General features: G+C 40.0%; 2 protein-coding genes across 5 annotated transcripts in view; one reads left to right on the top strand and one right to left on the bottom strand.

The window, feature by feature from the left end:
* chdh (choline dehydrogenase) overlaps positions 1-3,369 on the top strand; it is an 18,914-nt gene extending 15,545 nt beyond the window's left edge. The window contains exons 7-9 of one of the 3 annotated variants that reach the window (XM_017707480.2): positions 1,066-1,168; positions 1,546-2,011; positions 2,257-3,369. In XM_017707480.2, coding sequence (XP_017562969.1) covers positions 1,066-1,168; positions 1,546-1,964 — 522 coding nt within the window. In that variant the 3' untranslated portion in view covers positions 1,965-2,011; positions 2,257-3,369. Of the gene's footprint in view, positions 1-1,065; positions 1,169-1,545 lie in introns of all 3 variants that reach the window. The other 2 variants (XM_017707478.2, XM_037536118.1) reach the window with 2 other exon arrangements.
* Positions 3,370-5,915: 2,546 nt separating this feature from the next.
* The window catches only part of cacna1db (calcium channel, voltage-dependent, L type, alpha 1D subunit, b), a 150,358-nt gene continuing 128,511 nt past the window's right edge, over positions 5,916-27,762 (bottom strand). Inside the window, exons 36-53 of one of the 2 annotated variants that reach the window (XM_037536116.1) lie at positions 26,741-26,779; positions 25,931-26,059; positions 24,434-24,499; positions 24,174-24,265; positions 23,531-23,690; positions 23,284-23,411; positions 23,102-23,198; positions 20,448-20,550; positions 19,295-19,396; positions 16,580-16,713; positions 15,620-15,736; positions 12,933-13,312; positions 11,421-11,447; positions 10,907-11,011; positions 10,649-10,806; positions 8,245-8,366; positions 6,806-7,108; positions 5,916-6,269 (exon numbers count right to left, since the gene is read on the bottom strand). In XM_037536116.1, coding sequence (XP_037392013.1) covers positions 5,982-6,269; positions 6,806-7,108; positions 8,245-8,366; positions 10,649-10,806; positions 10,907-11,011; positions 11,421-11,447; positions 12,933-13,312; positions 15,620-15,736; positions 16,580-16,713; positions 19,295-19,396; positions 20,448-20,550; positions 23,102-23,198; positions 23,284-23,411; positions 23,531-23,690; positions 24,174-24,265; positions 24,434-24,499; positions 25,931-26,059; positions 26,741-26,779 — 2,550 coding nt within the window. In that variant the 3' untranslated portion in view covers positions 5,916-5,981. Of the gene's footprint in view, positions 6,270-6,805; positions 7,109-8,244; positions 8,367-10,648; positions 10,807-10,906; positions 11,051-11,420; positions 11,448-12,932; positions 13,313-15,619; positions 15,737-16,579; positions 16,714-19,294; positions 19,397-20,447; positions 20,551-23,101; positions 23,199-23,283; positions 23,412-23,530; positions 23,691-24,173; positions 24,266-24,433; positions 24,500-25,930; positions 26,060-26,740; positions 26,780-27,762 lie in introns of both variants that reach the window. The other variant, XM_037536117.1, reaches the window with a different exon arrangement.

The raw sequence follows: 27,762 nt of genomic DNA, 5'->3' as shown, positions 1-27,762 counted from the left end.
TGCAAGAGGAAAAAGTGTTTGGACAGTATGCCTAGAAAAGGTGTTGTGTTATCATGTCATGTTTTTTTTTTTTTACTATTCAAGGGCTGTCTTAGTTCTGTCTTAGTTCTGTCTTAGTTCTGTCTCAAACTCAAATTGTTATTATTATCAAGAACTGCCAAATAGTGTCTGACTCCTGCTGACCACACGGACAGCGTTTCTCCAGAATGTTCTGTTTATCCATTCATGTTGTTGCTGGTTGGTCTCTTCGTCTTTTACTTTCAACTGTTTTAATAATAGTATTTTCCAATGAAGTGGTTCTTCTCAGAATAGTGCAGCTTGAAAAGAAGACTGACCGTAGCTGCCCCCCTGTTGCTCGTAGATTGGGAGTCATCTTAAAGATGCCTCATAAAAGAGAGCATAATTGGCCTTGCTTAATTGAACGTGATGCAGTACAACACAATGTCGATTGAAGAAAACAATATGATTGTGCTCACAGTTTCTGAAAGTATTTTTAATGAATACATATTACACTACTGGTGTAATACAGTTTGGCAGGTTGTCCACCCCTACTTCTAGTGTTTGTTGGTATAGGAAGGTGTAGTCAGTTGTCATTTGAAAAGAGCAGTGAGAGAGTGAAGAAGCCAGGAACAAAAGATCTTTGAAAATGGTGTCAGGGCAACATGACGCTGTGTGGTCTAGGGATGGTGTAATCCATCATGCTGCACTCACTGCACTACAACACGGGCTGTATTGTATTGTTTTTCTTGGCAGCCGAGGAATTCCAGAGAACCAAAGGAAAGGGATGAAACTTAGGCAGCACTGCGGAATCTAATCCACTCATTCCAGCAAAACAATACTAACCCGCCACCATCACGTCAGTGTCACTACAGTGCTGAGAATGATCCACCAATCAAATAATGCTGGCTCTGTGGTGGTATAGAACTACAAAGTGCAGCTAGTAGTAAGCGCAGTTGATAAAATGGACAGAGTGTAACAAGGAGGTGGTTTTAATGAAGTGACTTGTTGGTGTATGTCTTGCCAGTCAGCTGGAGGTCTTTTTGTTTGTTTGTTAATGAATGGCAGGTACACGTTGGACCAATGAGGAGTACGAGTGTCGGGTGGTTAAAACTGAAGAGTAAGAACCCCCTAGATCACCCGATTCTACAGCCTAATTACCTCTCCACTGGTAAGTCCACTCTCAAACTGAATGCTTTGTATTACCTAAGTTTTACTGCTGAGCTGCACTGTTTAAATGTTTATCTAAATAATAAAATAATCAGAACCATAAATTCTAAACAAGAAAAATGTTGTCCTGGTAAGAATTTCTCCTGTCAAAAATAATACTTGAATTGATCATAATACCTTTATATGAAATATGGCAATTAATTATGTATAAAAAGTAAACAGTCACATTTACTAATCAACAGTACTACCTTTTATACTTGGAGCGTATTAGGCTTTCTTTCATACCAGTTAAAGGAAGCCAACAGATCGAAGCTTAAGCGAAACATTAAAAAGAAACATGATGATTTGGTACTGAAAGCGTCTGCCTTTGTGTCTCAGACATAGACGTGTGGGAATTCCGTCAGTGTGTGAAACTCTCACGCGAAATCTTCGCTCAGAAAGCCTTCGAACCCTTCCGCGGTCCTGAAGTCCAGCCAGGCCCTGCTGTCCAGTCAGATGCTGAGATCGATGCTTTCGTCCGGCAGAAAGCAGACAGTGCCTACCATCCATCTTGTACTTGTAAAATGGGCCGGGATTCGGACCGCATGGCTGTGGTGGACCCAGAGACGCGGGTGTATGGCCTGGAGGGCCTGAGGCTGGTGGATGCGTCCATCATGCCCAGCATAGTGAGTGGCAACCTGAACGCCCCCACCATTATGATTGCTGAGAAGGCTGCAGATGCCATCAAAGGGCTTCCCTCTCTCCATGATCCCGATGTAGCTGTGTATCAGCCACCCAGTCTGGAGACACAAAAATAAAAGCGCTGCCATGGAAGGGATGATGTCCAGAGTGAGGAGTGCATGGAGTGAGTACATTGTAGAGTAGGCTGCTTTAATATTCAGTGAGCATATTTTTTTATGAATAGAATCATTGAAAGCAAATTTGTAGCAGGAAACACTTGGATTTCAACAATTTGGACTTCCAAAAAGGCATAATAGTGTCATGACGTAAATCAAAATGAAGCAAAAAACTAACACTTAAAGGCAGCATGACTCAAAGTTGTGATACCGTATCCGTTTCTAAAGTTACACAGTTTGCCTTATTACACAGATTTGAAAGCTTGACGATTGATGGGAACAAATTGGCATCTCCACTTTCCACGTGAAGCAGCTGGTCCGTCTGCCTGTTTAGCTAAAGCAACAGTCATGGGATTTAGAGGCTCATTCCTCAGGATTTTGTGACATCTCATCATCTTTTATCACACTACACTCGTTCACTTCATGTTTACACTAAAGATTTTTACCATTCACTGTTCTGCACTGTTCACTGCAGTCTTAATGTCTTCTCCAGTGCACTTTATTCAGTGTTATTAAATATAAATAAGGATCACTGCGCTGCTGAAATGAGACCAGAAGTATCACCAGGGTTTTGATGTGATGACATTTTTACCAAGATGGTAATAGATTTTTTAAAAATAGATTTTAAGGTTATTAATCACTACTATATAATTTTTATGCCTAAGTTAAATACATATATAAGAATAAAAGAACTTAATATGCCACTTAATCTTAAATATTAATTATACAACTACAACCATGTTAGTACAGTCTGAAGATGTTAAGCGTTTCTGCGTCTGTGGCGAAGACGGGACATTATGGAATGTAAATAATCAGATGCCAGTAAAATGGAACATGCAAAGGAGAGGGTTATGCAAACTGGTATGAAAAAAGTTTACATGCCTTTGTTTTTTTTAACTCTTGTGAACTCACACTAACATGTCTTTGTTGTTTGTTTTTAACATAGTTTATTTAATTATAAAACAATCCAGGCCAAGATGAACAAGAGAGAAAAGCTAATGTACAAAAACAAATCGTCCATTGGTACAAAACTGACAGTGCTGGGCAAAGAGCTACGGACAGATATTGGAGTAGTCGGGCTAGAAACATAGAAGAAAGAGATTTCAAGTACAAGTACACAAAATCACTATATGAAAATAAACATTTTCATCATACTTTTTACATTGTCTCTTTCAAATCATCTTTGTAACAATGTGACTAACTCGTAAAGCTGATTTCCGATGTGAAAGGAATTTGTTTTGAATTTTGTTTTGTACACTACAATACCCTACACCCCTGTTTCGTCAAGATGTCCAATGACATGAATGGAGCAAACATTGCCTCTGGCAAGCAATGTATTGGAAATAAACATGAATTTGCCTGTGAATTCCAGTGTTTCTGTACCTGTTACAGCAAAAGCTTTTGTTTCCCTGTTTGCCAAGTATGCCTGTGGTGGTGTTTGCTGCTCAAAAGTTGGCATTTTCTTACCAAATGCATATTTTGGTGTAGCCTTGTGGTCTGCACTCTGCTGATTATGACATTTGCAACGCAGAAAATAAAAACAAAATACAATGCTGATGTTTAGGACAGTGCAGAGTGCAATACCATAAACGTGCTGTTTGCTTCACAGAGCCCTTGGTGGTTAGAAGAGTGTTATAAAGGAATACTCCAGAGAGCCAGCATTTTGGCTTTGTGTAGGAGGTTTCAAGCATCCATTGCCTTGCTAAAGACACTGTTGTGATATTTATCACATTTAAAAAAAACAAAAAAAAAAAACAATGCAGAACTAATTCATGATTGCAATCAGTGAGTGCGTCACTGCTGTGTTCAGCTGAAGCCTGTAGCAGGCCTTTTGTCCTCTTTCCTTCTTGTTTTTTTTTAAAACAAAATCCATGCCTGGAATTTCACTGGAATAGGAGACGACGAGTGGAGCATACAAACTGACTCTGAAGTAAAAACACTGATATGTAATGTATACTTCACCTGGACAAATATGACATTTCATCAAATGTTGTTTAGAAAAGTGTCTCTTGTACAGTTGCTTGGAAAAAGTGCATAAAGGCAGTTTTTGTGGTAGGTTAAAAGTTCTCTAGGCAAGAATGAAAGGGTGAGGAAAGCTGTATGGCTCAGCAAACAAAGGGTTTCATTTGTTTAAAGATCAAGATACAAATGTCCTGGGAGTTAGCACCCTAAAAAGTGGGTGATGATTCAGCAGGCACTAGCAACAGTGCCTTTTTCCGGGGTTTCCTATGTCCTCAAGGCTGACGATCAACATTTAGGCCCTTCGATGAACTGTTGACACGGATTCGACCACGTTTGCTCTTATTGCACTCGTTAATTAGTTGGCAGAGTTTTAGCTGATTGGAGAGTATTAGGTGAATCGTTAACCTGCTAACAATGAGCGAAAGCTCCTGAACACTTACCCGCCAGCTTCCATTCATTGATAACCACATTCATGGAGGAAATATGGCTCCTCCTCACTCAGAAAGCCCACTCAGATAGCAGCTTGTGAAGGACAGGATGAGACGCATGCAGCTTTTGAGGGAGCAGTTTTAGTAACAATCTGGTTCTTGTGGGTGTGTGAGAAGGGCAATGGCTGACTGGCTCAGCACTGAGTTCTGGTCTCTGAGGATTTTGCACTTTGTATCCCGATGTCTTTGGTCACAAAGGGAACATGCTGACTTTGCTAGACCCTGACTGGTAGAGGTAGCAGAGGTGCAGTGTGGAGTTAGCAGCTATTGGGTAGTGCAGACGTGTAGGTAGTACTTCACCTGAGGAGTAGGAGTGCGTGACCAGGACAACAGGATGACTCACATGCATTCTTTTAAACTATACAGAAAAAAAAAAAGACATTAAAAGTATAAAAGTTTCTGAAAAACAAAAGCCTCCAACGTGAAAACAGTACATTGCCTGTTCTAGATAAGCATCTTGGAGAAAACGCGGTATGTAATGATTGTGTTTTTTCTGTTAGTACAAAATGGCTTTTTGTGTCAACATGTAAAGCAGCATTAGTAATGCATAAATCTATGTGTGCACTTAATATGCACACAATATGCACAAAAGCACATCCTTCGATGTACGTCACATATTTTTGTGTTTTCTCAGTCAAATGTGTGAAATGAAATTTCTAGCTGTTTTTCTGAGAAAATCAAGGTTTCGTGAGCACGCACTATTCGGGCTGTTACAAGTAGATCTTATGCATATTGTGTGCATTTTGCTTTCACACTGGCTCAGACCATCTTCGCATGGCTAGACAGACATGATAAAAAGGCAAAACAACATTTACATCGAGCTTCTGTATCGCTTTCCAAAAGCAGGGTGGGATATTGCTATACTTGTGGGAAGAGTGTTTTTTCTCATAGGTGTACTAAAGATAATCTATATGAGGACTATTTCATAATTTCCTATAACCATCTAGTGAATTTAAAGTGGTCTAGTGGTTTAAAGCTGGGAAAAACTTGCTTGGTCTGCACTGCATATACATGAGGGAATAAAAAGAAGTCTGTCTTTCAAGTTTGATAATATGGTTGGTGTGAATGATATATTGCTGAGCAGTTTTAATGAGCTATTGTGTGGCCTCTTATTGAGTGACATTTGGAATGGGCAGTGAACAGCAGCGTACTAAACTATGTCTAACTGTAGTTTTACTCTTGTCTTGTGCACATGGGTAAGGCAGTGGAGAGGGATATGACTGCAAAAGGAGACGTTTTTGGTTGATATGTGAAGAATGTGGAAAAATACACTTTGAAAGCCTTTTGGAAAAGAAGTATGCGTTTTAGAGCTTTCCTCACATTTTTCATGTCTAACTATTTGCCTGCAGCAAGCCCTGTACCAGAGCGTCAGCTTGTTGAAAGATGGGTGGCTAAGAGTATAATTTTGCTTGGTTGATCGACCCAGAGAGGCTTCTGGTCTTCACTCCCCTAAAAGGCACTATTTCTTCTTTCGTAGGGTTTTTTTTTTTTTTTTGTACTTTTTTAAAAAAAAAAAACAAAGAAAATGCTATAAATTTGAGATGCATATCATTTCATCGGTGAGGTCCTCCTCATACTTGCTGCTTGGCTCCACTTCCTCGTCACTGTAGTCGTGGAGATTACGATCCGTGTTGCTCTGGGATGTCCCTGTGCTGTCTGATCCTGCAACGTCACCTAGACTGCCGTTCAGTAAGTTGCTCGCGGCACTTTCCATCTCGTCAATGGTCATCTCACAGGCATCGGCAATCTCATGCTTTGTTGCTGCCACAAACTTTGGGTCCTTTGCATATTTTCCAAGTCCCTCTGATATCAACACCTACAGGACGAATGACAAAAGTTCACGCTTACGTCATTTGGAAAACACCACTTGACCTTAACGTTGTGGAACATTTTGAAAAGCAAACCTTTTAATAACAGAACAAAAGTCCTCGTGTTGTTCAAAGGTACTCAAGGTCATTCCTCATCCTTTCAGCTATGATGCTACATGTTTTTTTTTTATTTGTATTTTTCGTAGTCGGCATGCTGCTTGTTGTTCTCTGCCACAAGATGCTCCTATTTGCTTGGACAGCAACCATGACAAAGGAGCTCTGATTGGTCAATCTGGCTCTGATTAAGCTTTTCACAGCACAGCCTATCAACTCCGATGTGAATGACAGCAATTGCAGCAAGTGCCATTTAAAATTCTGCTGTGTGATGTTTGAACAGGCCTTAACTCTACAACCTGAATGAGGTCTATAAAGCGCAAGCTTAACAGAAGGCAGTATTCTTTTGCCCTGTTTCACAGTAGTAAGTAAAGGAGAGATGTAAGCAATGTGATCTGCCCAAGAACAACACTATTTTGTGATGACTCACCGCCTCTACCAGACTATGAGCGCTGCCTCTCTGCTGAAGGTACTGACTGCAGTAGCCGGGTGGGATTTGCAGGTGGGAGTGGGTGGGTGTGGCTGATCTGTGCGACTTGTCACGGCCCTGCTGGGTGTACCAGGAGCTGCGGCGAGCCAGCGCTGGAGTGCTGCAGGTGCTGGGCGGTGCTCCATGCCAGTCGACCTGGATCAGAGGGGTGTAGGATGGGGGCGTGGCTGGGGGTGTGACCCATGAGCGGATAGAGCGAGTAGGAGAGAGTCGACTGGAGTCCAGTCCAGCTACAGCCATCACCTAGGCAACAGGATGAGGCTCTTCAGAATAGACATTTCATAGTTTTTTTTGTTTAAAGGGGCCGTCGACTGAGTCTCAAATATTAAAAATAATTCAGTGATACTAAAAATATGGGAATTTATCATTAACTAAAGATGTTTTTGAAAAATGAAATCCACGATTTAAATGACCAAACTGCACTGGATAGCAGTGAAAATGTGTTTGGCAGTGTAACAGTAAAGGTGTGGTTTTTGAGCACAAAAGCCAAATGTAGCAGTCGACGTCTAATATGTTTGACTTTAGCATGAAATGTGATTTTTTTTTTTTAAAGACAATTTTAAAACAAAAATTATAAATGCTAAACAGTAAAGACACGCAGAAAAAAATGAACATGAAAAGAGATCTGTAGACAACCAGATTGGGTTTTCAACACCTTGGTCCACTCTTTGAGTATGTTTCAGTTGAAGGTAGGTTTGTTTGGCTTTGAAAACCATCAGTGTGTTATGACACTACTGAACTATTCTTTATGTTATGCTAAGAAATCGTTGACATTTATCCACTGCCGGAAGCTAAAAGTGCCAGTAGTTGAGGACGCACCTAGTTGCAAATGACCCTAACCCAGCTCAAGGTGGAAGAAGTTGCACACTGAATCTGTGACATAAGAATATGGTACATTTCTGATGAAACGGAAGTTACTAATAGTGCTAACACAAGTATGAATCAAACTTGCCTCATGAAAACATTGTTAGCATTAGCTAGATTTTAGTACTGTGGTAATGTGCCTGTGATGGGTGGCAATCCATTAAAGCAACATTAACATCCAGGGACTCTGTAAAAATGTAGACATTATAAAAATGATAACAGGAAGGAGTAATTAAATAAAATAACAGTGGAACTTAAGTAAAATGACCAGTGTTGTGTTTATAACTGTTAATACTACGTTAATGAACGGCCCTATATATATAACAGCAAAGGACTTTCAGGAAATCAGTCGGCAGCCCCTTTAAAAGGATTTGCTGTGGAAACTGTAAATAGAACGGTGGTATGTGGATATATGTGCTTAATCCTGGATGTTTAGAGTCAGTTGTGACACACAGATCTTAAAGCAGCTATGCAAAAGCGATGTGTGACACTGAGTGCATGCTGAGTAATGTTACCTGATGTTGCATTAGTTGCAGAGGTAGAGCGGTATGATGATGAAGCGAGGGAGAAAGGGGGATCTCATCCTGGCTGCTTTGTCTGCGCAAACATTCAAAGTTGAAGGATGGCCGAAGAGGAGCTGTATGAAAAATGAAAGGTGCACTGGTCATCTAAAGAGAATATGACGAATACCGTCTTCGGTATTTTCTTCAGCCCACTCTCGTGCATTCTGGTCCTGGAGGCTCTCTACTCCTGCTCCAACAAACCTGCTTCAGGATACCTCTGCTCGGCTCATTCTTTAGGTGAAATGGGTGTCTTTAAACAGAGAAAACTTTACATTGTGGAGAGCAGTGTTGCTCTGGAGCCAAGGCTGAGAACAGCTGATCTAAGCGAGGGAAAGGTTTGGACATCCAGAGATTTCTCATAAAAGGACTCAAGTTGCCTTTTTGTCCCGTCAAAAACTAGATTTAGATCTGAATGGACTGCATTCTGTGAACAGATGGTGACAAATTAAAGGAAGACCTGAATAAGTACAGGGGTACTGCAAGATACGCAATTCCCGTCATGCTCTGCAGAATGTATCAAAATGCTGAAGAGGCTTCGTTGGCCTTGATTTTGATGAGGATGGCTGAAGCTTCTATCGCAAAGACTGCCCAACTAGTGTTTCCAGTTGAAATTAGATCGTGGTAATAAGCACATATTCAGTAGCAATGATAGATGTAAAGTAATAAACCTCTCATTACAAAGGCAAATGCACAGTCGAGAGTTCAGTGGTGTAAAAACCATAAACACCGATCTACAAAGATGTGGAAAACAACACTATGGTCAGGTGAGGCATTCTTCACCATATTCTCCACAAGTGGGTGAGTGTATATGAGCTGTACACCAAGAGGCCTGAATGCTTGAACCGAACGATGAGAGGGTGCCGTTGCTCCATTACACTGTGGGGCACACTTTACTTAGTACGGCTCCACTTGGAGGGAAAGGCCTCTGCAAATCAGTACAAAGTGATTCTGAAGGACTATCTTATTCCAGAAAACAGTTCCCACACCCAAAGGTCACTGAAGGGTTACTGAATGGTTCCAAATGAGTGTGAAAATTGCCACATCCCAACCAACTTGACCACGCATGTGCGAATGTAAATCAATGTGTGAGACAGCGCTTTCTACCTACACCCCTCTAGTACAGTAGTAGTATCTATGGCAAGGTACACTGAAGCTGTTCTGGTGACCTTTTTTTTGTGCTAGTGCTTATGTGTTAAACAGCATACTACTGGGATTACATCCATAAAGAAAAATATAACACCCCAAACTTTATGCCACCTTATGTTGTTACATGTACAAAAGAAGTGCATTTCTGGTTAAAAAAATCCTTTGTGCATAAAGGATGTGATTCTGCAGTCTGGGATTAAATCAGGCCATTCTCTTGTAATATCATTTCACTGACCTACCACTTCAGATGTACAGCCCCATTTGCGAAAACTGAGCAGAATGTAAATAAAAATAGAATGCAATGATATGCAAATCATGTAAAACGTATTTTTAAAGAAAAACACTACGATAACAACATAAATGAGGAAACTGAGAAATTTTTATTGTTTTTTGAGAAATATATGCCCATTTTGAATTTGATGCCAACACCTTTCACGTTTCATCACCTCTTCTTTTAACAGCACTGTAAGTGTTCGGGAACTGAGGAGACCGACTGCTTTCGAAAGTGAAAAGTTTTCCCATTTTTGCTTAACATTTGGTTTTTCGCTGCTCAACAGTTTGGGGTGTCCTTTGTTGTATTTTTCATTTTATAATGTGCCAAATTTGTGTCAACAGCATCCATGATTCCAAAAAAAAAATTTCAAATGTTGATTTGTCGGACCACAGGACACTTCTCCCCCTCGGTCCATTTTAAATGAGCTCAGGCCCAGCAAAGGTGGCAGCATTTCTGGATCCTATTCTTTCTTTTTTGCGTTGGAGAGTTTTAGCATTTGCGGATGGGGCGACAAACTCACAGACAGTGATTTCCTCTTCAGAATCATGTCTCTTTTTCATGCAGTGCCCCCCGAGGGCCCTGAGGTCATGGCTAGAAAATACTTATTCACCTTGTCCCTTGCATACAGACATTTCTCCAGATTCTTTGAATCTTTTAATGTTATTATGTACTGTAGATGATGAAAAGCAAAAGTTCTTTGCTATTTTATGTTGAGAAATGTTATTTGGCAATTGTTGCACTATTTGATCATGCAGTCTTTCACAGACTGGTGAACCACTCCCCATCTTTACTTCTGAATGACGCACAGCATCCCAACCTTTTTGGAAATTTGGCTGTATTTTAAAAGGTTTCCAGGAAGAAAAAAGGCAGGACAAGCCTACACCAATGTGATTTAACGATGCTTTCTTTCAAAATAAACAAAAAATAATGTCTCACTTTGGGGAGTTGAGGGTAGAAGCCTCTTCTTGGGTGACTTCTTGGGTTCCTGGAAAATGGGCTGCTCGTCATCATCATAAAAACACTCAGGCTCCTGGTACCCGTCAGGAGCATCTGGCTCGAAATCACTCACAGTGTCCTGATACTCTCTGTGCGTCCTATTGTAAGGTAAGATCAGAGTATTGAAGACATAAAGAGGCTGAGTGCTTTTTTTCAGAGGGCCAAGACCCACAAGAACAGGTGGTGTGATGGTGATACCTGTCTCCTGAAAGCATGAGGTCTTCCTCGTGAAACTCCTCTCCACTGTAGTACTCCCCTGAGGCTCTGTCATCATCGCTGGGTGGATCATGGGTCGAGTCTTCTCTGCAGATTGTGGGATAGCAACCGGCTGTTACATCTGACCTGGAATATGATTTTTTTTTTTTATTTCAAATTCTTATAGTCACTGCTTAGAAAACAGTTACAACTACTCAAGCCACTAAACTTGTGTTGTAAGGATTATTAAAATTTTTTATTAGCTTATATAATGTAACCGAATGTTTCCCATTCAGTCAGTACACCCAGAGGGAAAACTACAGCTGAAATCTACTGTCAGCAAGTTTGGCAACTCAAAAATAATGAATGGAAGTTGAAGAAACAGACTGCTTTTCATAATAATAGCCAGCCTTTGCCCAACTTTCACTCATTTGCATGTTTAAATGCCACAAGAAACATTTTATGATGTATATGTATAAAAGACTTTATAAAGGGATTGTAGCTGTTTAAAAAATACCTAATGTAGGTCTCATAGTAACGTGGTCTGTCCCGTCAGGCAGATGGGGTGACAAACGGGCAAACAGGCATGAATGGATGGATGAACGGATGGATGGATGCATCATATAAAACAAATCATTAAACAACAGAGCAGAGCACTGATAAAGTAAGAACAGTTTCACAAGACAGATTTTCAGTAAGCAAAATATGATTTGTTGTGAGGGTGGATGACAAATGTGAGTATTGAGTAATCCACGTTCAGGACAGGGACAAGGTTCAGAGAGATTAACACATCAACAGTTAGAAAAATGGAATAGGAGTTGCTCAATATGTGGGATAATTTCTTCCAAGGAAGTAATGTCGTACATTACATAAGACTGTTAATTGACAAAGGTTATCAGGTCATTTAGAGAAAGAATGTTACCTAAAAGAAGTTTTCTTATCTACTGTACTTTGGGTCAAGCAGACAGCAGCTCAGCGGGGTGTATATTATTATGGATATTATTAAGTACGTTCATGTAGTGTATTAACTAAGACATGCAACCCAATACCAAAAATGTTGGGACATTATTTTAATGCCAATAAATACAGACTACAGTGATAAATAAATTCTGTTTGACGTGTATGAAATTGAGAATGTTACAAAAACAATATTTGATGAACTTCATTGCTTTTGTTCATTTACACTTGTTCCGAATTTGATTCCTTGTCTCTGTACTATTTTGTTCAAATACAGGTTAAAGTAGATGTATAAATTACTACTTTGTATTTTTATTTGCTTTTTACCAACTGTCCCAATGTGCAATTGGTTTTGTACAATAAATTCTAGTTTTACAAAAATATTTGTACATCTATATGCATGCTTATAAAAATGCAAGTTATATAAAGATATCTAAACTAATATTTAAGTTATATAAAGAGATCTACAATATTAAATAGTCTTTATTAATGCATCATATACATTTATCCAAATGTAGCTATTCCCTGAAAGGGCTTCACAATTATGAGTTTAGCTGATGATTAATTATCATATCCAACTGCGATTAATAATTTAATGGCCTTTTCTTGTACAAGTACATGCCAAAAGTAGCCTTGGTTTATCAGACATCTATCCATGTGTATGAACTAGCTGACACCGGCAGTACTGTTGAACTGGTGCACTACACTACTGAGTGTTTCAGTTACACAGAATCATGTACAATCGAACAAAGCTTATATTTTTTCTTGAGATCATTACATCCACTTCCCTTTAAACGTGTCAGAGCGCCAAATTACATGTTGCTACTTTTTTTTGTCATTCATCACTAAATACATTTACTGCTTTCTTTTAGTGATATTTATTTACACTGCACTAAATTCACGTTTAGTGTGTTGTGTGAAATCTAATGTTGAAAATAACTGCCAACAGCTTAAATGTTTGTGCAAATCTCAAATAGTTGTAAGGAGATTATGTAATAATTGTGACAGGCCTATTTAAATGTTTTGTGTGATCAGCAAGGAACAATGGTCAACCCAAACGAAGCTCTCTCACCTCTTAAAATGAGACTTTTGGTGTGATTCTCCATCGCTCCTGGGGTTGAGGTAGGAACCCAGGGAAGAAACCTGGCTCCTGGGACCATCAGCACGAGATGGACACTGCCCACCAATGGGCCCGCATGGCACGTTGGCATTGTTGAGGTTGGAGTTTGAGGATTTGGGAGATTTAAGGTATGTGGAATTTGGGTTTGAATGGGAGTAGTGGTGAGAATCCTGATTTGGGGAGTAGAGCGGGTGTGGAGGGGGATCCACCTGGATGTAGAAAGGGAGAGGCGGGACTTGTAGTGGTCGCTGGGTGACGTTAGTGGAGTGGGTGGGGCCTCGGTGGTCTCCATTTACATGATTCAAGTGGTTTCCAAAGAGCCCACCATTTCTCTGAGAAGAGAAGGTATAAGGTATACATTACAACTCAGTCTTTACCCGTCCTTAAAAGCAATTTGGAGCTCTGGAGCGCAGACATAAATTTAGAAACATGAGTTTTTGAGTTTTTTAACTCAGAAAAAATGGTGATGTACACAACAATGATATAACCATGTGACAAACACATCAGGGCAGACCTCATTTGCTGTCAGGAATTGCTATGACAGATTTTGTTCCATTACTGCTGTCATGATGATAGATGCCATAATGTTTGATGTCAGCTTATGTCAAATGCTGTGTGTTACTGTGTACTCTATTTAAGCCATTATGGTGTCAAACATGTCATATGCCATGAAAATTAATGGTAATGCTAAGATAATACTGATATTACTGGACATAATTTGTGATGACAGACACTGTCTGAACCTTTTTGAAATGTGCTGCAGGGATCAATTTCAGAATGAAATTTTCATTCATGTATTTACAGAAAAACTGAAACAGATAAGGTAAAACACTTCATACACACTATATTTCCAAACGTATTCGCTCGTCTGCCTTCACACGCATATGAACTTGAGTGACATCCCATTCTTAATCCATAGGGCTTAATATGAGGTCGGCCCACACTTTGCAGCTATAACAGCTTCAATTCTTTTGGGAAGGCTTTCCTCAAGGGTTAGGAGTGTGTTTATGGGAATTTTTGACCGTTCATTCAGAAGCACATTTGTGAGGTCAGACGCTGATGTTGGACGAGAAGGCCTGGCTCACAGTCTCCGCTCTAATTCATCCCAAAGGTGTTCTATGGGGTTGAGGTCAGGACTCTGTGCAGGCCAGTCAAGTTCTTCCACACCAAACTCGCTCATCCGTGTCTTTATGGACCTGCTTTGTGCACTTGGAACAGGAAGGGGCCGTCTCCAAACTGTTCCCACAAAGTTGGGAGCATGAAATTGTCCAAAATCTCTTGATCTGTTGAAGCTTTAAGAGTTCCTTTCACTGGAACTAAGGGGCCGAGCCCAACTCCTGAAAAACAACCCCACACCATGATCCCCCCTCCACCAAACTTTACACTCGGCACAATGCAGTCAGACAAGTACCGTCTCCTGGCAACCGCCAAACCCAGACTCGTCCATCGGATTGCCAGACGGAGAAGCGTGATTGGTCACTCCAGAGAACTCGTCTCCACTGCTCTAGAGTCCAGTGGCGGCGCTTTACACCACTGCATTCAACACTTTGCACAGCGCTTGGTGATGTAAGGCTTGGATGCAGCTGCTTGGCCATGGAAACCCATTCCATGAAGCTCTCTACGCTGTTCTTGAGATGATCTGAAGGCCACATGAAGTTTGGAGGTCTGTAGTGATTGACTCTGCAGAAAGTCGGTGACCTCTGCGCACTATGCCCCTCAGCATCCGCTGACCGCTCTGTCATTTTACGTGGCCGACCACTTCGTGGCTGAGTTGCTGTCGTTCCCAATCACTTCCACTTTGTTATAATCCCACTGACAGTTGACTGTGGAATATTGAGTAGTGAGGAAATTTCACGACTGGACTTGTTGCACAGGTGGCGTCCTGTCATGGTACCTTGCTGGAATTCATGCAGGCCTAGGAACTTGGCTTTATACACCTGTGGCCATGGAAGTGATTGGAACACCTGAATGCAATGATTTGGATGGGTGAGTGAAGACTTTTGGAAATAGAGTGTACTTTGTGCAGTTTTGTTCAAATACACGTCTAGTTAGATTTATAAGTACTTGCTGTTTTTATTTGCATTTAAAGTCTAATAAAGTCTAATTTCATTGTTCAAAAATATTTGAATATCCACAGAACCTCAAAATTGGCACAATTTAATAACAGATTAAAAAATCAGTATGCACGTCCACATGAAGTGAAGCTTATCAAATGTATAAAGTTATAAAGGGCCATAAAGTTATGAAGATTTGACTTGCTCAAGATGATCTTCTGTTGAATCCCCACATCTGTCTGTTGAAGTCTATTGAATCAGTCTGCATTCATGCAACATTCAAGTTAATCTAAATGTAACTACTCCCTGAAAGGATTGTCACTATCATGACAGTTCAGCTGATGATTATCATTTACATATTTCCGATTAATAATTTAATTGCTTTTTCTTGTACAAGCCGAAACTGGCTTATTAGCCATCTTGCTAGTAATCTCATTGATAGAATTGGACAGACATTTGCCATGATATGTTTATGGTATTATTACACCGAAGTAATTTAGTAGGGTTACCAAAAGAAACAAAAAGGAAGAAAAGTGTTACCAAAAAAATATATATATATATAAACAATGATCTCTCCTTATTTACCCTGTATATCTCTTCTTCCTCATCAGGGTTGAAGTCCACCAGGCCTTCATCTTGTAAGTCACACGATATGGCTCGGCGAATCTCAGGGCCAATATCATGTAGTGTCCGAAGACCAGCCTATCACGAGACAAGGTTATGAATCATGCACATACCAACACTTTCTCTGGCACTATCATGCTGTCTTGCTTTCATATTATAATTTTCAGCACTGCAAACATCAAAGCATGTATGTGTATGCATTCTTCTTCTTCTTTCGGCTGCTCCCTTTAGGGGTCGCCACAGCGGATCATCTGCCTCCATCTTGCCCTATCCACTGCCTCCTCTACTTTTAGACCAACCATCTCCATGTCCACCTTCACTACATCCATAAACCTTCTCTGAGGTCCACCTCTTCTCCTTCTGCCCGGCAGCTCCATCTCCAACATTCTTTGCCCAATATATCCACTATTCCTCCTCAACACATGTCCAAACCATCTCAACCTGGCCTCTCTGGCTTTATCTCCAAACTGCTCCACCTTCACTGTCCCTCTGATCTGCTCATTTCTAATCTTGTCCATCCTTGTCACTCCCAACGAAAATCTCAGCATCTTCATCTCCGCCACCTCCAGCTCAGCCTCCTGTCTTTTAGACAGAGCCACAGTCTCCAAACCATTCATCATAGCAGGACGCACTACTGTCTTGTAAACCTTCCCTTTCACTCTTGCTGCTATCCTTCTGTCACACATCAGCCCTGACACCCGTCTCCACCCACTCCATCCTGCCTGCACCCTCTTCTTCACCTCTTTTCTACACTGTCCATTGCTCTGGATGGTTGACCCAAGATATTTGAAGTCATCCACCTTTACAACCTCTATGTACGTGTATGCATTAAAGCAGTAAATATCAAACTGCTCCCATGACACAGACAAAGGTGATATTAATAATGATGTTTATTAGCTGGAAGATCAAGTAAAATCTCACCTGTAGCGCGATGGTAGTGTTCAAGTTGGTGTTGTGCCGTCCCACAAGACCTAGCTCTTTGCGTTTCTTGAATTTCCTAAAGTAGTCCTGTATCAGGAAAGTGGCATAGAACTTCCCCACCGTTACCTCGTCATCTGAGTGAACAGACCACACAACTCCTTTCTAGGTCAGCAAGTAATGATTATAACTCATTTTAACACAGGCAGAACCCACTGCCTCCGTTTTTGTCTTGTACCAAAGGCTGCCATCCCTATAGAGCAGTTTGAAGTCAGAGTGCTGTATATTCTGTACGGCATACTGAAACATTTCTAATCCTGTACATAAATGGCATATAGATATTTAATGTGGTCCTATCATATTAAAACAATGTAAAGTTCACAAGTAAAGTTCAAACGTAACTTCACAAAGGCCACAAGACTTTGCTGTCAGTATTTTAAGGGACCGTTCTTCCTTGCCTGTCATTTATCCTTCAAAAATCACTAGACAATTTATTTATTTTATACCTGTTTTAGATTTTCTTATACATTTTTTATTTCTTGTTTCCTTCATTAAGAGTTTACTCAGCAGATCGCTTATCTTAAAAACAATGGGCCCACAGCCAGTAGGTATCTCTTGAGGTCTTCCTAAGGATCCATTAGCATATTACATGCCTGTTTATCTGAAAACTCTCATCATCACCATGAGCAAAGATCGTTTATTAAGGTGACATGAATCATCTTCTCAGCTGAAACCTGATACCTTTTTCTATAAAAAAACTACCGGGCACTTGCAGGTATGCTTGTGCACACCCAGTGGTACACCTGAGGTGTACTGTGTACTGGGCAGAGAGTGACAACACCAGATCTTACAAGCACGTCTACGCAGCTTTAATGAAATCATTACATGGAACAAGATTTTGAGACAACTGAAAGTACAAGACAACTGATGATCTCAGAACTAGTTCATGCAAAAGCAAGCAGGCACTAGAAAGCAGATGGTGCATTCTCTTAGAAAACAAAGCATAGAGGGAAATAAAATACTCATTAGGGAGGCCAAGCGGCTTTATTTCCTAAAAGCAAGCACCACAGATTAGAGTCTGAGTCACACTGAATAAGTGAGCTGGGGGGAGAGATGAGTGTCAGGTAACTAGTTCCATGCCACTGGCCTAAAACAGAACTGCTTCGGGTAACTCGTTAGTGCAAGGAGCAAGAGCAAGCTAGCGGAGTGAGCTAAAGAGGCACTGTAGAAGACAGAAGCTTAGGGAGGAATAGAAAAACACATTAACAGGCAGCAAAGCTTGCAAGCACTAATCATGCACTCTACAATCTAGGAGAAGCAATACTAGATGTAAGAAGCATTAAGCAGCACATCTTAGCATTTAGAGAACCACTGACAAAAAAATCCATAGCTAGAAAGTCAGATTTTGCTTTTGTATTGATATGTTTGATGAATTTAGACTAGCATGATAAAGAGAGGTCAATCTAATTAACCATAGAGCAGTTGACACATCATTCAAGCAATCAAGCAGCAACTATATGAATTAACCTACTTAATTATCTGCAGACACCAATATGATTCCATTATCACTTTGCATTATTAATTACATTACATTAGGTTTACATTACATAAGACATTAGGTTTTATAAGCATGTAAGGCCTTTTGCTTTGTCCTGTGATCACCACACTGCCTTACTTACCACAGCAGCATCCAGACTTGCACACTGCATTAAACCTCTTAATACCTGCTGCAACATTAGATACTCATGGATGATTTGGCAAACTGGACAATCACTCTTTAGCCAAGTTTTGGTGCTTGCATCCTGCCGTTTGCTAAACAAAATGCTTCAGAACCAGCTCCTAAATACACTTTATCCCAGAATGTCACATGATCCTGAAATATGAATAATGCTGCATACACGCTACACGCAATCTTCGAAGCAATTTTTGAAACTATTCATTTTCCTCACAGATACATCTGGTTAGACAGTTGATGCCAGCTCTGAGATGGGTTGTGTGTGTAGCTACGAAGTTTTAGCTCTGATTTGCTATCTTTATATAAAATGCCAAAACTAAAATATATAATGCATACAACTCATAGGAAAATGTAACATGCTGGTCAATGACTAACAAAAACGTTCTAGATGATCAATGTCCCGCTACGTTTTCAAGCTCTAGCTAACCAAACCATGGGAATATATTTTTCCACATTTCTCTTTGGCAGCATATTCAGAAAACCTACCTATTTTTCATCAATAATGAAAATCCATAATCATTTTGTGCATTAGAGAACATTTATAATGTGAATAAAGCTATGTGATCACATGGAGGCTGTAATAATGTATGTGAAGATATTACAATTTTGAAAACAACACTAAAAAAAGAGCCGACGAGTGAGTTCTGAGAAGGAGGATTATGGAGTCTGGGATCATCTTATACAAGTGAAATTTTATGCATTTGAATTCTGGTTTAGAATAAACCGAACAGAAAGTGAGTTGTGGCGTTTGACACAGTCAGTGTTAGTTATATGTGTGCGTGAGCATGAGAGACAAGTGTTTCTCATTTTTTCTAGAAGCAGCTATTCCCTCAGGACAACTACAGGTTAGATTGGCTCCTTCACTTGTTGTTCATTAAAAACATGTGTCTTTAATAAAAGACAGAACTTTCAAAAAACAAACACTTTCAGGAGAAAGCAAGAAGAGTAAAACAAGTGTATTTGTGTGCGTGGGTGTTTCTAACCTCCTGCAGGGGGGACCACTTGATCCAGGAGTTTTGTACTAGTTCTCTTCCAGATTTTCTTGATTACAGCCCTTAATTCCTCATTGGCCTGTTCCAAATTTCCTGATAGACACATTTGTCACAAAAAAAAACACACTGCATGATTTATCCTCTGTCTACCGTCATCCAAATATTGGCCTTTGTAATACTGACATCTTCAGATGTGCCTTGACCTGCAACAACCTCAGATGTTCCATGTGAGTTTCTGCTGGAGTCTTATTTAATTAAGGGACTCACAAGATGCAACAAGGGTAAATCATTTTGGTCAAAATTATGCAGGCTAATCTTTAACCCAAACCATAACCGTAACGTCAAGATGCTTTAATATCTTATGGATATTAAATGCAATCACAATATGTTATTTTTCCACATCATGCAGCCCTACAGTCTCAGAGAGGAATGTAATAAACTGTCACTAGAAGAAGATGGTACGCTCTATGGCCAAAAATATGCGGACATTTTAACATTATAACTATAAGAGCTTGTTGGACATCCCTTTCCAATATTGTGGGCATTACTGTGGAGTTGGCACTTTGCCCCCAGTGGATGCAACAGCCTCCACTCTACTGGGAAGGCTTTTCCCAAGATTTTGGATTTTTTTTGTCTGTGGGAATTTGTGTCCATTCACCCGAAAGAGCATTTACGAAGTCAGGCACTGATATTGGACAAGAAGTCCTGGCTCACAAACCATGTCTTTGTGGACAGGCACAGTCATGGTGGCACATGAAAGGCATTTCCAAATTCTTCCATTTCACAATACCAGCGTGTTGTCTATGGACAGTGTATGGACAGGCTACATGCTTTATTTTATAGACTTGTTACCAATGGCTGTGGCTGAAACACTTGAAACACTGATTCAATAATTAGGAGGGGTGTTCACATATTTTTAGCCATACAGTACATAAATATGCCCTTTTTTTCCTTGAAAAGTTAAAAAAAGTGTGGCTTTAAAACTCATTTAAGGTACACATTTGGACCTTAAGGCACATATTTGAACTCTGAGGGTACATTTACATTGTACTGTTGAACAAAAATGTACCTGTAGCATACCCTTTTTTTTTGGCAGTGTAGTGCAAAGACCACATGAACCACCTAACCAGAGTGAACCCCTCACCTTCAGTCTTGATCTTCAGTGCAGTTCTGACCAGAGCAAAGAGAGTGGCGTTGAACATGACTGTGCCATCACTGTTTAGAGGCATATTCATGGCCACCAGCCTCTAAAAAGACCAAATCAGATCTTATGTCATGCTAAAGCAGGCACTCAAGTTTAGTGTCATTGTGTCAGTTTCATCTGTTTGTTTCTTTTTGTGTGTGAGATTGTCTGTACTTCATGCAACTGCAATATGAGCTCATAATGAGCCCATTTTGGGAGCAAATCAGTCATTCTGTCGGTCAGAGTTTACAGGGCATGAGCATGGAAAAAATGCAAAACTGGCTTTTCTTACTTATTCATATGCATTGGAAGGAGTGACAGGATCATGCAGACAGTGGGTTGAGATATTGGATACACATCTGATTACATATTCCATGTAATTTGCGGCGTATTGAGAAATATCCTGCAGTTGTGATAAATCAAATGTTAAATTTAGGCACACTGTGAGTGCATATTTGCAGTTACATCAACACACATTTTTCACTGCATCTGCACTCATACATACAGCTGCCTCATAGTGTCTGTATTCTAAATAGTAAAATAGTGATACTTTTTTGATCCCACAAACGGGGAAATTCCACCTCCGCATTTAACCCATCCGTGAAGTGAAACACCACATACACACTAGTGAACACACACACTAGGGGGCAGTGAGCACACTTGCCCGGAGCGGTGGGCAGCCCTATCTACAGCACCCGGGGAGCAGTTGGGGGTTAGGTGTCTTGCTCAAGGACACCTCAGTCATGGACTGTCGGCCCTGGGGATCAAACCGGCGACCCTCCGGTCACAGGGCCAGATCCCCAACCTCCTGCCCTTTGACTATTTAATGCTAACATGTACTAAGGCTGTACAGTGGGCTGCAAACTCTGCACAGGATTGTCTTCTCACTGTAAGCACTTAGTTTAAAAGGCAAAAAAGGCAAAATAGTGAAGCCGTCAACAAGCTAGAGACAAAGCAGAAAATGCAGGCTCGGTGAGGAAGAGACAGTGGTGTCATATTACAGATGCACCAAGACACATTTGGCGGTGTATCTTCTTACACACATACATCTGATCTTGAGAACTAAAATACTGTTGGTAAATCATTTTTTCAGCACATGTTCAGGTTTGTGACTTCATCTAGAAGCTGAACCTGCAGCTATTGTTAAAGGAATTCATTCAGCATCGTGACTCTGAGACATAATTGCAAATGTAAAAACCACTAACCACTCTAACCACTTCCTCTGTGATCTTCCCCTGTTATGTGCAATCCTTCCTTTAATGCATGCACACTTTTTGCACTTTTCTATGCAGACTGCCCAGAAACTGTGTGTGCTGAAGGAAAGACTAAGGCAGAGATAGAAAGAAAAACAGAGAGAGTGAGGTTGTGACTGTGACTGTGCTTTAATGCTGTAAATGTGCAGGGAAAAAAAGCGTTTCTGGTAGAATAGAAAACATTTGTTAAGAAACATTTGAAAATGTATTTCTTTAGCATTTGATGATTCTCTTTTTGGTACTTTTTGGTGGTATTTTTTCCATTTAATCTGCATCATTGCCTTGCATGATTTTAATTTAATGCTCATCATTTCTTCTACAACTTTAAATGGTCACTGGTATGACAAGTGCACTATAAATAAAAGGTATTATTAGTATTAGTAAACTGTCATCTTCAATTTACCTACAGCCTAATTAAAAAAGAATGGAATTGGGAATGTTACATAAACCTTAACACCTGAAAGGACAATTAACTTAGTGGTCCTCACATTGAAGCAAAGGTTCCCTTTGTAGTTGTGTGTGCAGACTTTTATTTGCATATGTGTCTGTCTGAATACGACTGTTGAAGTCCTCTGTACCACTATAAATATACAGTCACTGGCTACTTTATTAGGTATACCTGCTTTGTATCTACACTCATTGTCCACTTTATCAGCACTACTTACCACATAGGTGCACTTTGTACTTCTACAATTACAAACTGTAGTGTTTCTGTTTCTCTGCATAACTAGATAGCCCCCTATTCATCAGTGGTCAGGACCCCCAGAGGACCACCAAAAAGATTTCTCTCAGCACTGCAGTGACACTTACCTGGTAATGACATGTAACTGCTGTGTGTGATCCACTCTGTGCAGCTCACACACAGCAGTGTTATTGGAGTTGTTAAGGTAGGTGAACTAAACAAAACTGAACTATTGATAAACACTTTTGTAAGTATAGTTAAAAGGATTTCATTGTACATCTGAGCACCACTAAATCGCAGTCAGAGGAAGGTCTCAGATCAAAACAATGCAGTTAACAGGACCAGTTGCAGGTCTCGGAACAAATGATACAGTAATTGGGAGTTTTGTTCAGCAAATGGTGCACACCACATAACTCCTACTTCGTTCAGACCAGAAATATCATTTTGCTTCGAATCACTCTGTGTTTAAAGCATATGGCCAGCTTATGTCTTGTCTTCACATTTCTTTGTGCTTATTCGATCATGCATATTCTATCTGTATAGATAATAATAATAATAATAATAATACAGGCAACGTTTCTTTAGGTTTATATTCCAGAGGCATTTCTGCATCCTCAGTACTGAACATATTTTGTGTTCAATCATTTGTAATGTGTATGTGTGATCACGGTTGTTCGCACCTTGCACGCCACCCGGTGGGGACACAGTTTGCCAAAGCCCAGTGGTGGCTGAATCCTACGCAGTAATGTCACCACATCCAGGTGTTTAATCCTGCCTCTGAGAGAGGTGCACATGTTCTGTAAAACCAGCAACATCACAAATACAGACACACAGAGGCAATGGAGAGGGCTGAGAAACTCACTTCGCCTCTGGGTCATATTCTGACCAAATCCTTTTGAATTCATCCAAATGATGGGGTCCCAGGATTGACCAGTCACGTGTCAGATAGTCAAAATTGTCCATGATGACAGCCACAAACAGATTGATAATCTGAAAAAAGGAAACAGCGATCAAAACCTTTCAAAATGCTTGAAATCAGAAACCCACACAATTGAAAGCACATTTTTGGGAATGAAATATATAAGGCACGTTCGAATGTTCGCAAGTACCAGGAAAGCACAGAGCATGTAGAAGCTGATGAAATAAATAATTGCAAAACCACTGCCACAGGTTCTCTCTTCACCAGGGTTGTAGTCAGACTCTGAGTCACACAGTTTACCAGGCAAACACGCTAGCATGATCTCCTGCCAAGCTTCCCCTGTAGCACACCTGAGAGCAAGAGAAAGATTAGAGCACATTGATGTATCTACGCAATACTGCATCACCCTACCAACTGGCAACAAAATGCACTTTAGCAGTCAGGTCCATAAATATTTGGGCAATAACAAACTTAAGTTATGAGGGCCGTCTACCACAGAGTATCTGAATTAAAATATGAGCTCAAAGTACAGACCATCAGCTTTAATGTGAGGGTGTAACATCTAAATTAAACCAGCAACAGCACAAGTGCAAATATAGAGGACCAGGAATTACATCCATTTCCATACATGCCCCCCCCCCACCCCCATTTTTTATTTTTATGTTAATACCCACAAATGAAAGCTTAAAATCCTCAAACTGAGCTCATATTCATGATTAATTTTTCAACGATTATTATTCATTACTTATACTTCAACTCCTAAATGCTGTGGTAAACAGACAGAATAATAAATTTGTTGATGTCCAAATATTTATGAAGCTTGTTATACATACCTAAATAGCAGGAGTACAGCTTGTGGAAAAGTCTGGAAGTTGTTGTTGCGGTTGATGCTGGTGCCGTCCACCATTGCAATCTTCCCAAAGACCTAAACCAAACGCATGGATGCAAATTATATCAAAAATCTTCAAACAGCTTTCATTAGTCACTAAATTGCTAAAAGGTCTCGAATTATGAGCCTAATTAGCGTGTCATACTGTCACTTAAACAAACTGCAGTTACACATGAAAACACTTAAGCACTTAAATGTTTTAACCTGCATCCCAATGACAGCATAGATGAAGAAGAGCATGGCTATCAGCAAAGCAACATAGGGCAGAGCCTGAGAAAGAGAAAGGTGAGGGATAACAGAGAGAAAATATACAATTAGGCCTTTCATGATCATGAAATTGTAGCTGATGATCAGTTGTCATGTGCATAATTACAATTAAAGATTTTGTCTCTTCATTGTTCATTGTATGCAACTATTACAGCACCAGCCAGCATGCTTAAATTAGCTGACTTAGCTAACATGCTAATTAGCAATGTGTACGTATGACCCAGAAATTGTTCTGTTTGGCTTTTCAATGTCATTCCTATACCTTGATAACAAAATTATGTTACATACAGTATGATAATTCCAAGGAAGATCATTGTAAACCCTAAAATCAGATACCCCAGCGATATTTAGAATGTGGCTTTGAGTAGGCATGAAGGCTCAGATATGAGCTATCTGCTCATAGAGTAGGCATGAAGGCTCAGATATGAGCTATCTGCTCATAGAGTAGGCATGAAGGCTCAGATATGAGCTATCTGCTCATAGAGTAGGCATGAAGGCTCAGATATGAGCTATCTGCTCATAGAGTAGGCATGAAGGCTCAGATATGAGCTATCTGCTCATAGAGTAGGCATGAAGGCTCAGATATGAGCTATCTGCTCATAGAGTAGGCATGAGGCTCAGATATGAGCTATCTACTCATAGAGTAGGCATGAGGCTCAGATATGAGCTATCTGCTCATAGAGTAGGCATGAGGCTCAGATATGAGCTATCTGCTCATAGAGTAGGCATGAAGCCTCAGATATGAGCTATCTGCACTTCGACACTTGCTGTACTGTCGAAACAAAGTAATTCTGGTAGCATACATGCTAAAAATGTTGGCATTAGATTACTCACACGGCCCTAAACATGTTAGAGCACCATGTTAGAACCTTTAGATAAGTCCTGTGACCTGTCTCAATGAATGCATTTAATGCTTTTGATTATGCACCCAGTTTACATTTTTCTTGTTGTGGCATAAAACAGTAATGAAATAATATTAATTATGAATAATAAATAATTGTTATATAAATGGGGCAGTCATGGGCTGGAGGTTAGGGAACCAGCCTCGTGACCGGAAGGTCGCCGGTTTGATCCCCAGAGCCGACAGCACATGACTGAGGTGTCCTTGAGCAAGACACCTGACCCCCAACTGCTCCCCGGGTGCTGCGGATTGGGTTGCCCACCGCTCCGGGCAAGTGTGCACACTGCCCCCTAGTGTGTGTGTGTGTGTGTGTATTCACTAGTGTGTATGTGGTGTTTCACTTCACGGATGGGTTAAATGTGGAGGTGGAATTTCCCCGTTTGTGGGACTAATAAGGGTCACTTAATCTTAATGATATAAATACGAATTGTTATATAAATAAATAATTGCTACCATTTCAAACAACTGAGATAATTTTAAATAACTGATTCCAGTCTATTCCAGCCTTTGTAAAGAAGACACAACAAATATACCTGAAACGACTTGATGAAAGTCCAGAGAAGCGTCCGAATGCCCTCGCCTCTACTCAGCAATTTGACCAAACGCATGACTCGGAATAAGCGAAAGAATGTGATGGAAATGCGAGCGCTGTCCTCTGTATTCTAAAAATCAAGGAAGAATGTCAATTAAACAAAAAAAAAAAACACACGTTACTGAAAGAATAACATGGAAATATGCTTTTACTACACTCCTAAGCCTTATTGTCCCAACACCAAGAGAGAATCACAAAAAACACACGCAGTATTTCGTGAACTGTTCTTGTTTGTGAGTCTGTGTGCTTCTATGTGCGCTTGAAACATGACAGGCAGGGACGCATGCGGAGAAAGTCATCTACATCGGCATAAATGATCACATCCACAATCAAATGCTGCGGACATGGACTTCATTTCCCATGGTGCACTTCATGCGTTAGCTGTTGCTGTCCGTGACTTTGTGTCACTCATTTTGAGACACAAAAAAAGTAATTTTAACCTCTCAGACAACTTGACAACTTTCATCTGGCTTCCAAAAAACAGACACTAAGACATTTTTCCTTCCAAATACAGTCAAGAGACGGAAAAAAAAACATGTAACAGAAGACAAAACATGTAACCAAACACTTCACCCAAATACGGACACTACTAAAAATGAATGAAAGGTAACTGAGGACACTGAGCATCTTGTGATATGAAAAAAATGACCGCCACTAGCTTTCATCCATTCTTAGCCGTGTTAGCTGTGCTGGGTGAAGTATTTCTTTAACAGGTAACATTCATCAACACTGGAGGTAAGGGGCTTCTTACCCCTTGCTCCACTGCCACAACTATGGGAGCTTCGGTCTGCTTAAAAATCAAAGGGCTTATGTTAAAACTTCCCTACAACATCTTTCATTAAGACATGTAATAGTAGAATAGTTTTAAATACAGAGTAGAATAGCATGGTATAAAGTATAGTTTAGTACAATAACACATTCTTTTCATTCAAATTGTTCAAACTGCTCAAACAGAATGTACTATTTACCTCCACATGCATGCTATCAAAAAGAAATAATGTGCTGTACGTCCAGGGCCTCTAAACGTAGAGATATTGTGCTGCCAATATCTGATATTTTTTGCATATACATTGATATAGGGCTGTCACTATTGATTAGTAATTAAGCATGGATGGATCATATTTACAGTTAATCAAGTATTCAGTCTATACTATCATAATGAGGTTAACTGAACAAACCATATTATAATAACATAATGTGCAAAGCTTTTCAAAGATTGCTGAATTTACTGAAAGTGCTAAGGTGCAAAAAAACCACAAAAAATGCAATCCTACCCATATCTTTTATTGTTCTACCCTGAGGTCCACTTATTCTGTTTGTGTGGGTCTATGTCCCCAAAACATTCATAACTCTTCATAACTTTTCAGATGAATTGTAATAGAATGTAAATAATAGTTACTAAATATCTCCTCAGACCCTCCACATATGTACATAATCATGTCTCTTTTAGCTCCTTTCTTTATTCCATTTATTCATTATTTTATTTCTTTTTATCTCTTATAATTAAACAAGTTGTTTATGTTACTGTGCCTATTAGACTAATATATTTAAATGAGCTCTGTTCTGATTGGCCACCCTGTATTTTGTCACATTAAAAATGCAATCCAGGCTGAAACACTTTTTTTTTTTCAATATATATAATTAAAATAAACTTCAGCATGAGTGGGTGGGCTAAACGTCTGTAGGCTGAAAAGGAGGAGGTGTTTTTGCGGGATATTTATATGATATAGGTGCTTTAGCGCAGCAGGAGAACTTAAAACAATGTATTATCAG

Source organism: Pygocentrus nattereri, chromosome 29 (assembly GCF_015220715.1).
Source record: "Pygocentrus nattereri isolate fPygNat1 chromosome 29, fPygNat1.pri, whole genome shotgun sequence".
Taxonomy (NCBI): Eukaryota; Metazoa; Chordata; class Actinopteri; order Characiformes; family Serrasalmidae; genus Pygocentrus; species Pygocentrus nattereri.
The sequence above is the reverse complement of the archived record's forward strand: the minus strand, read 5'-3'. Positions and strand labels throughout refer to the sequence as shown.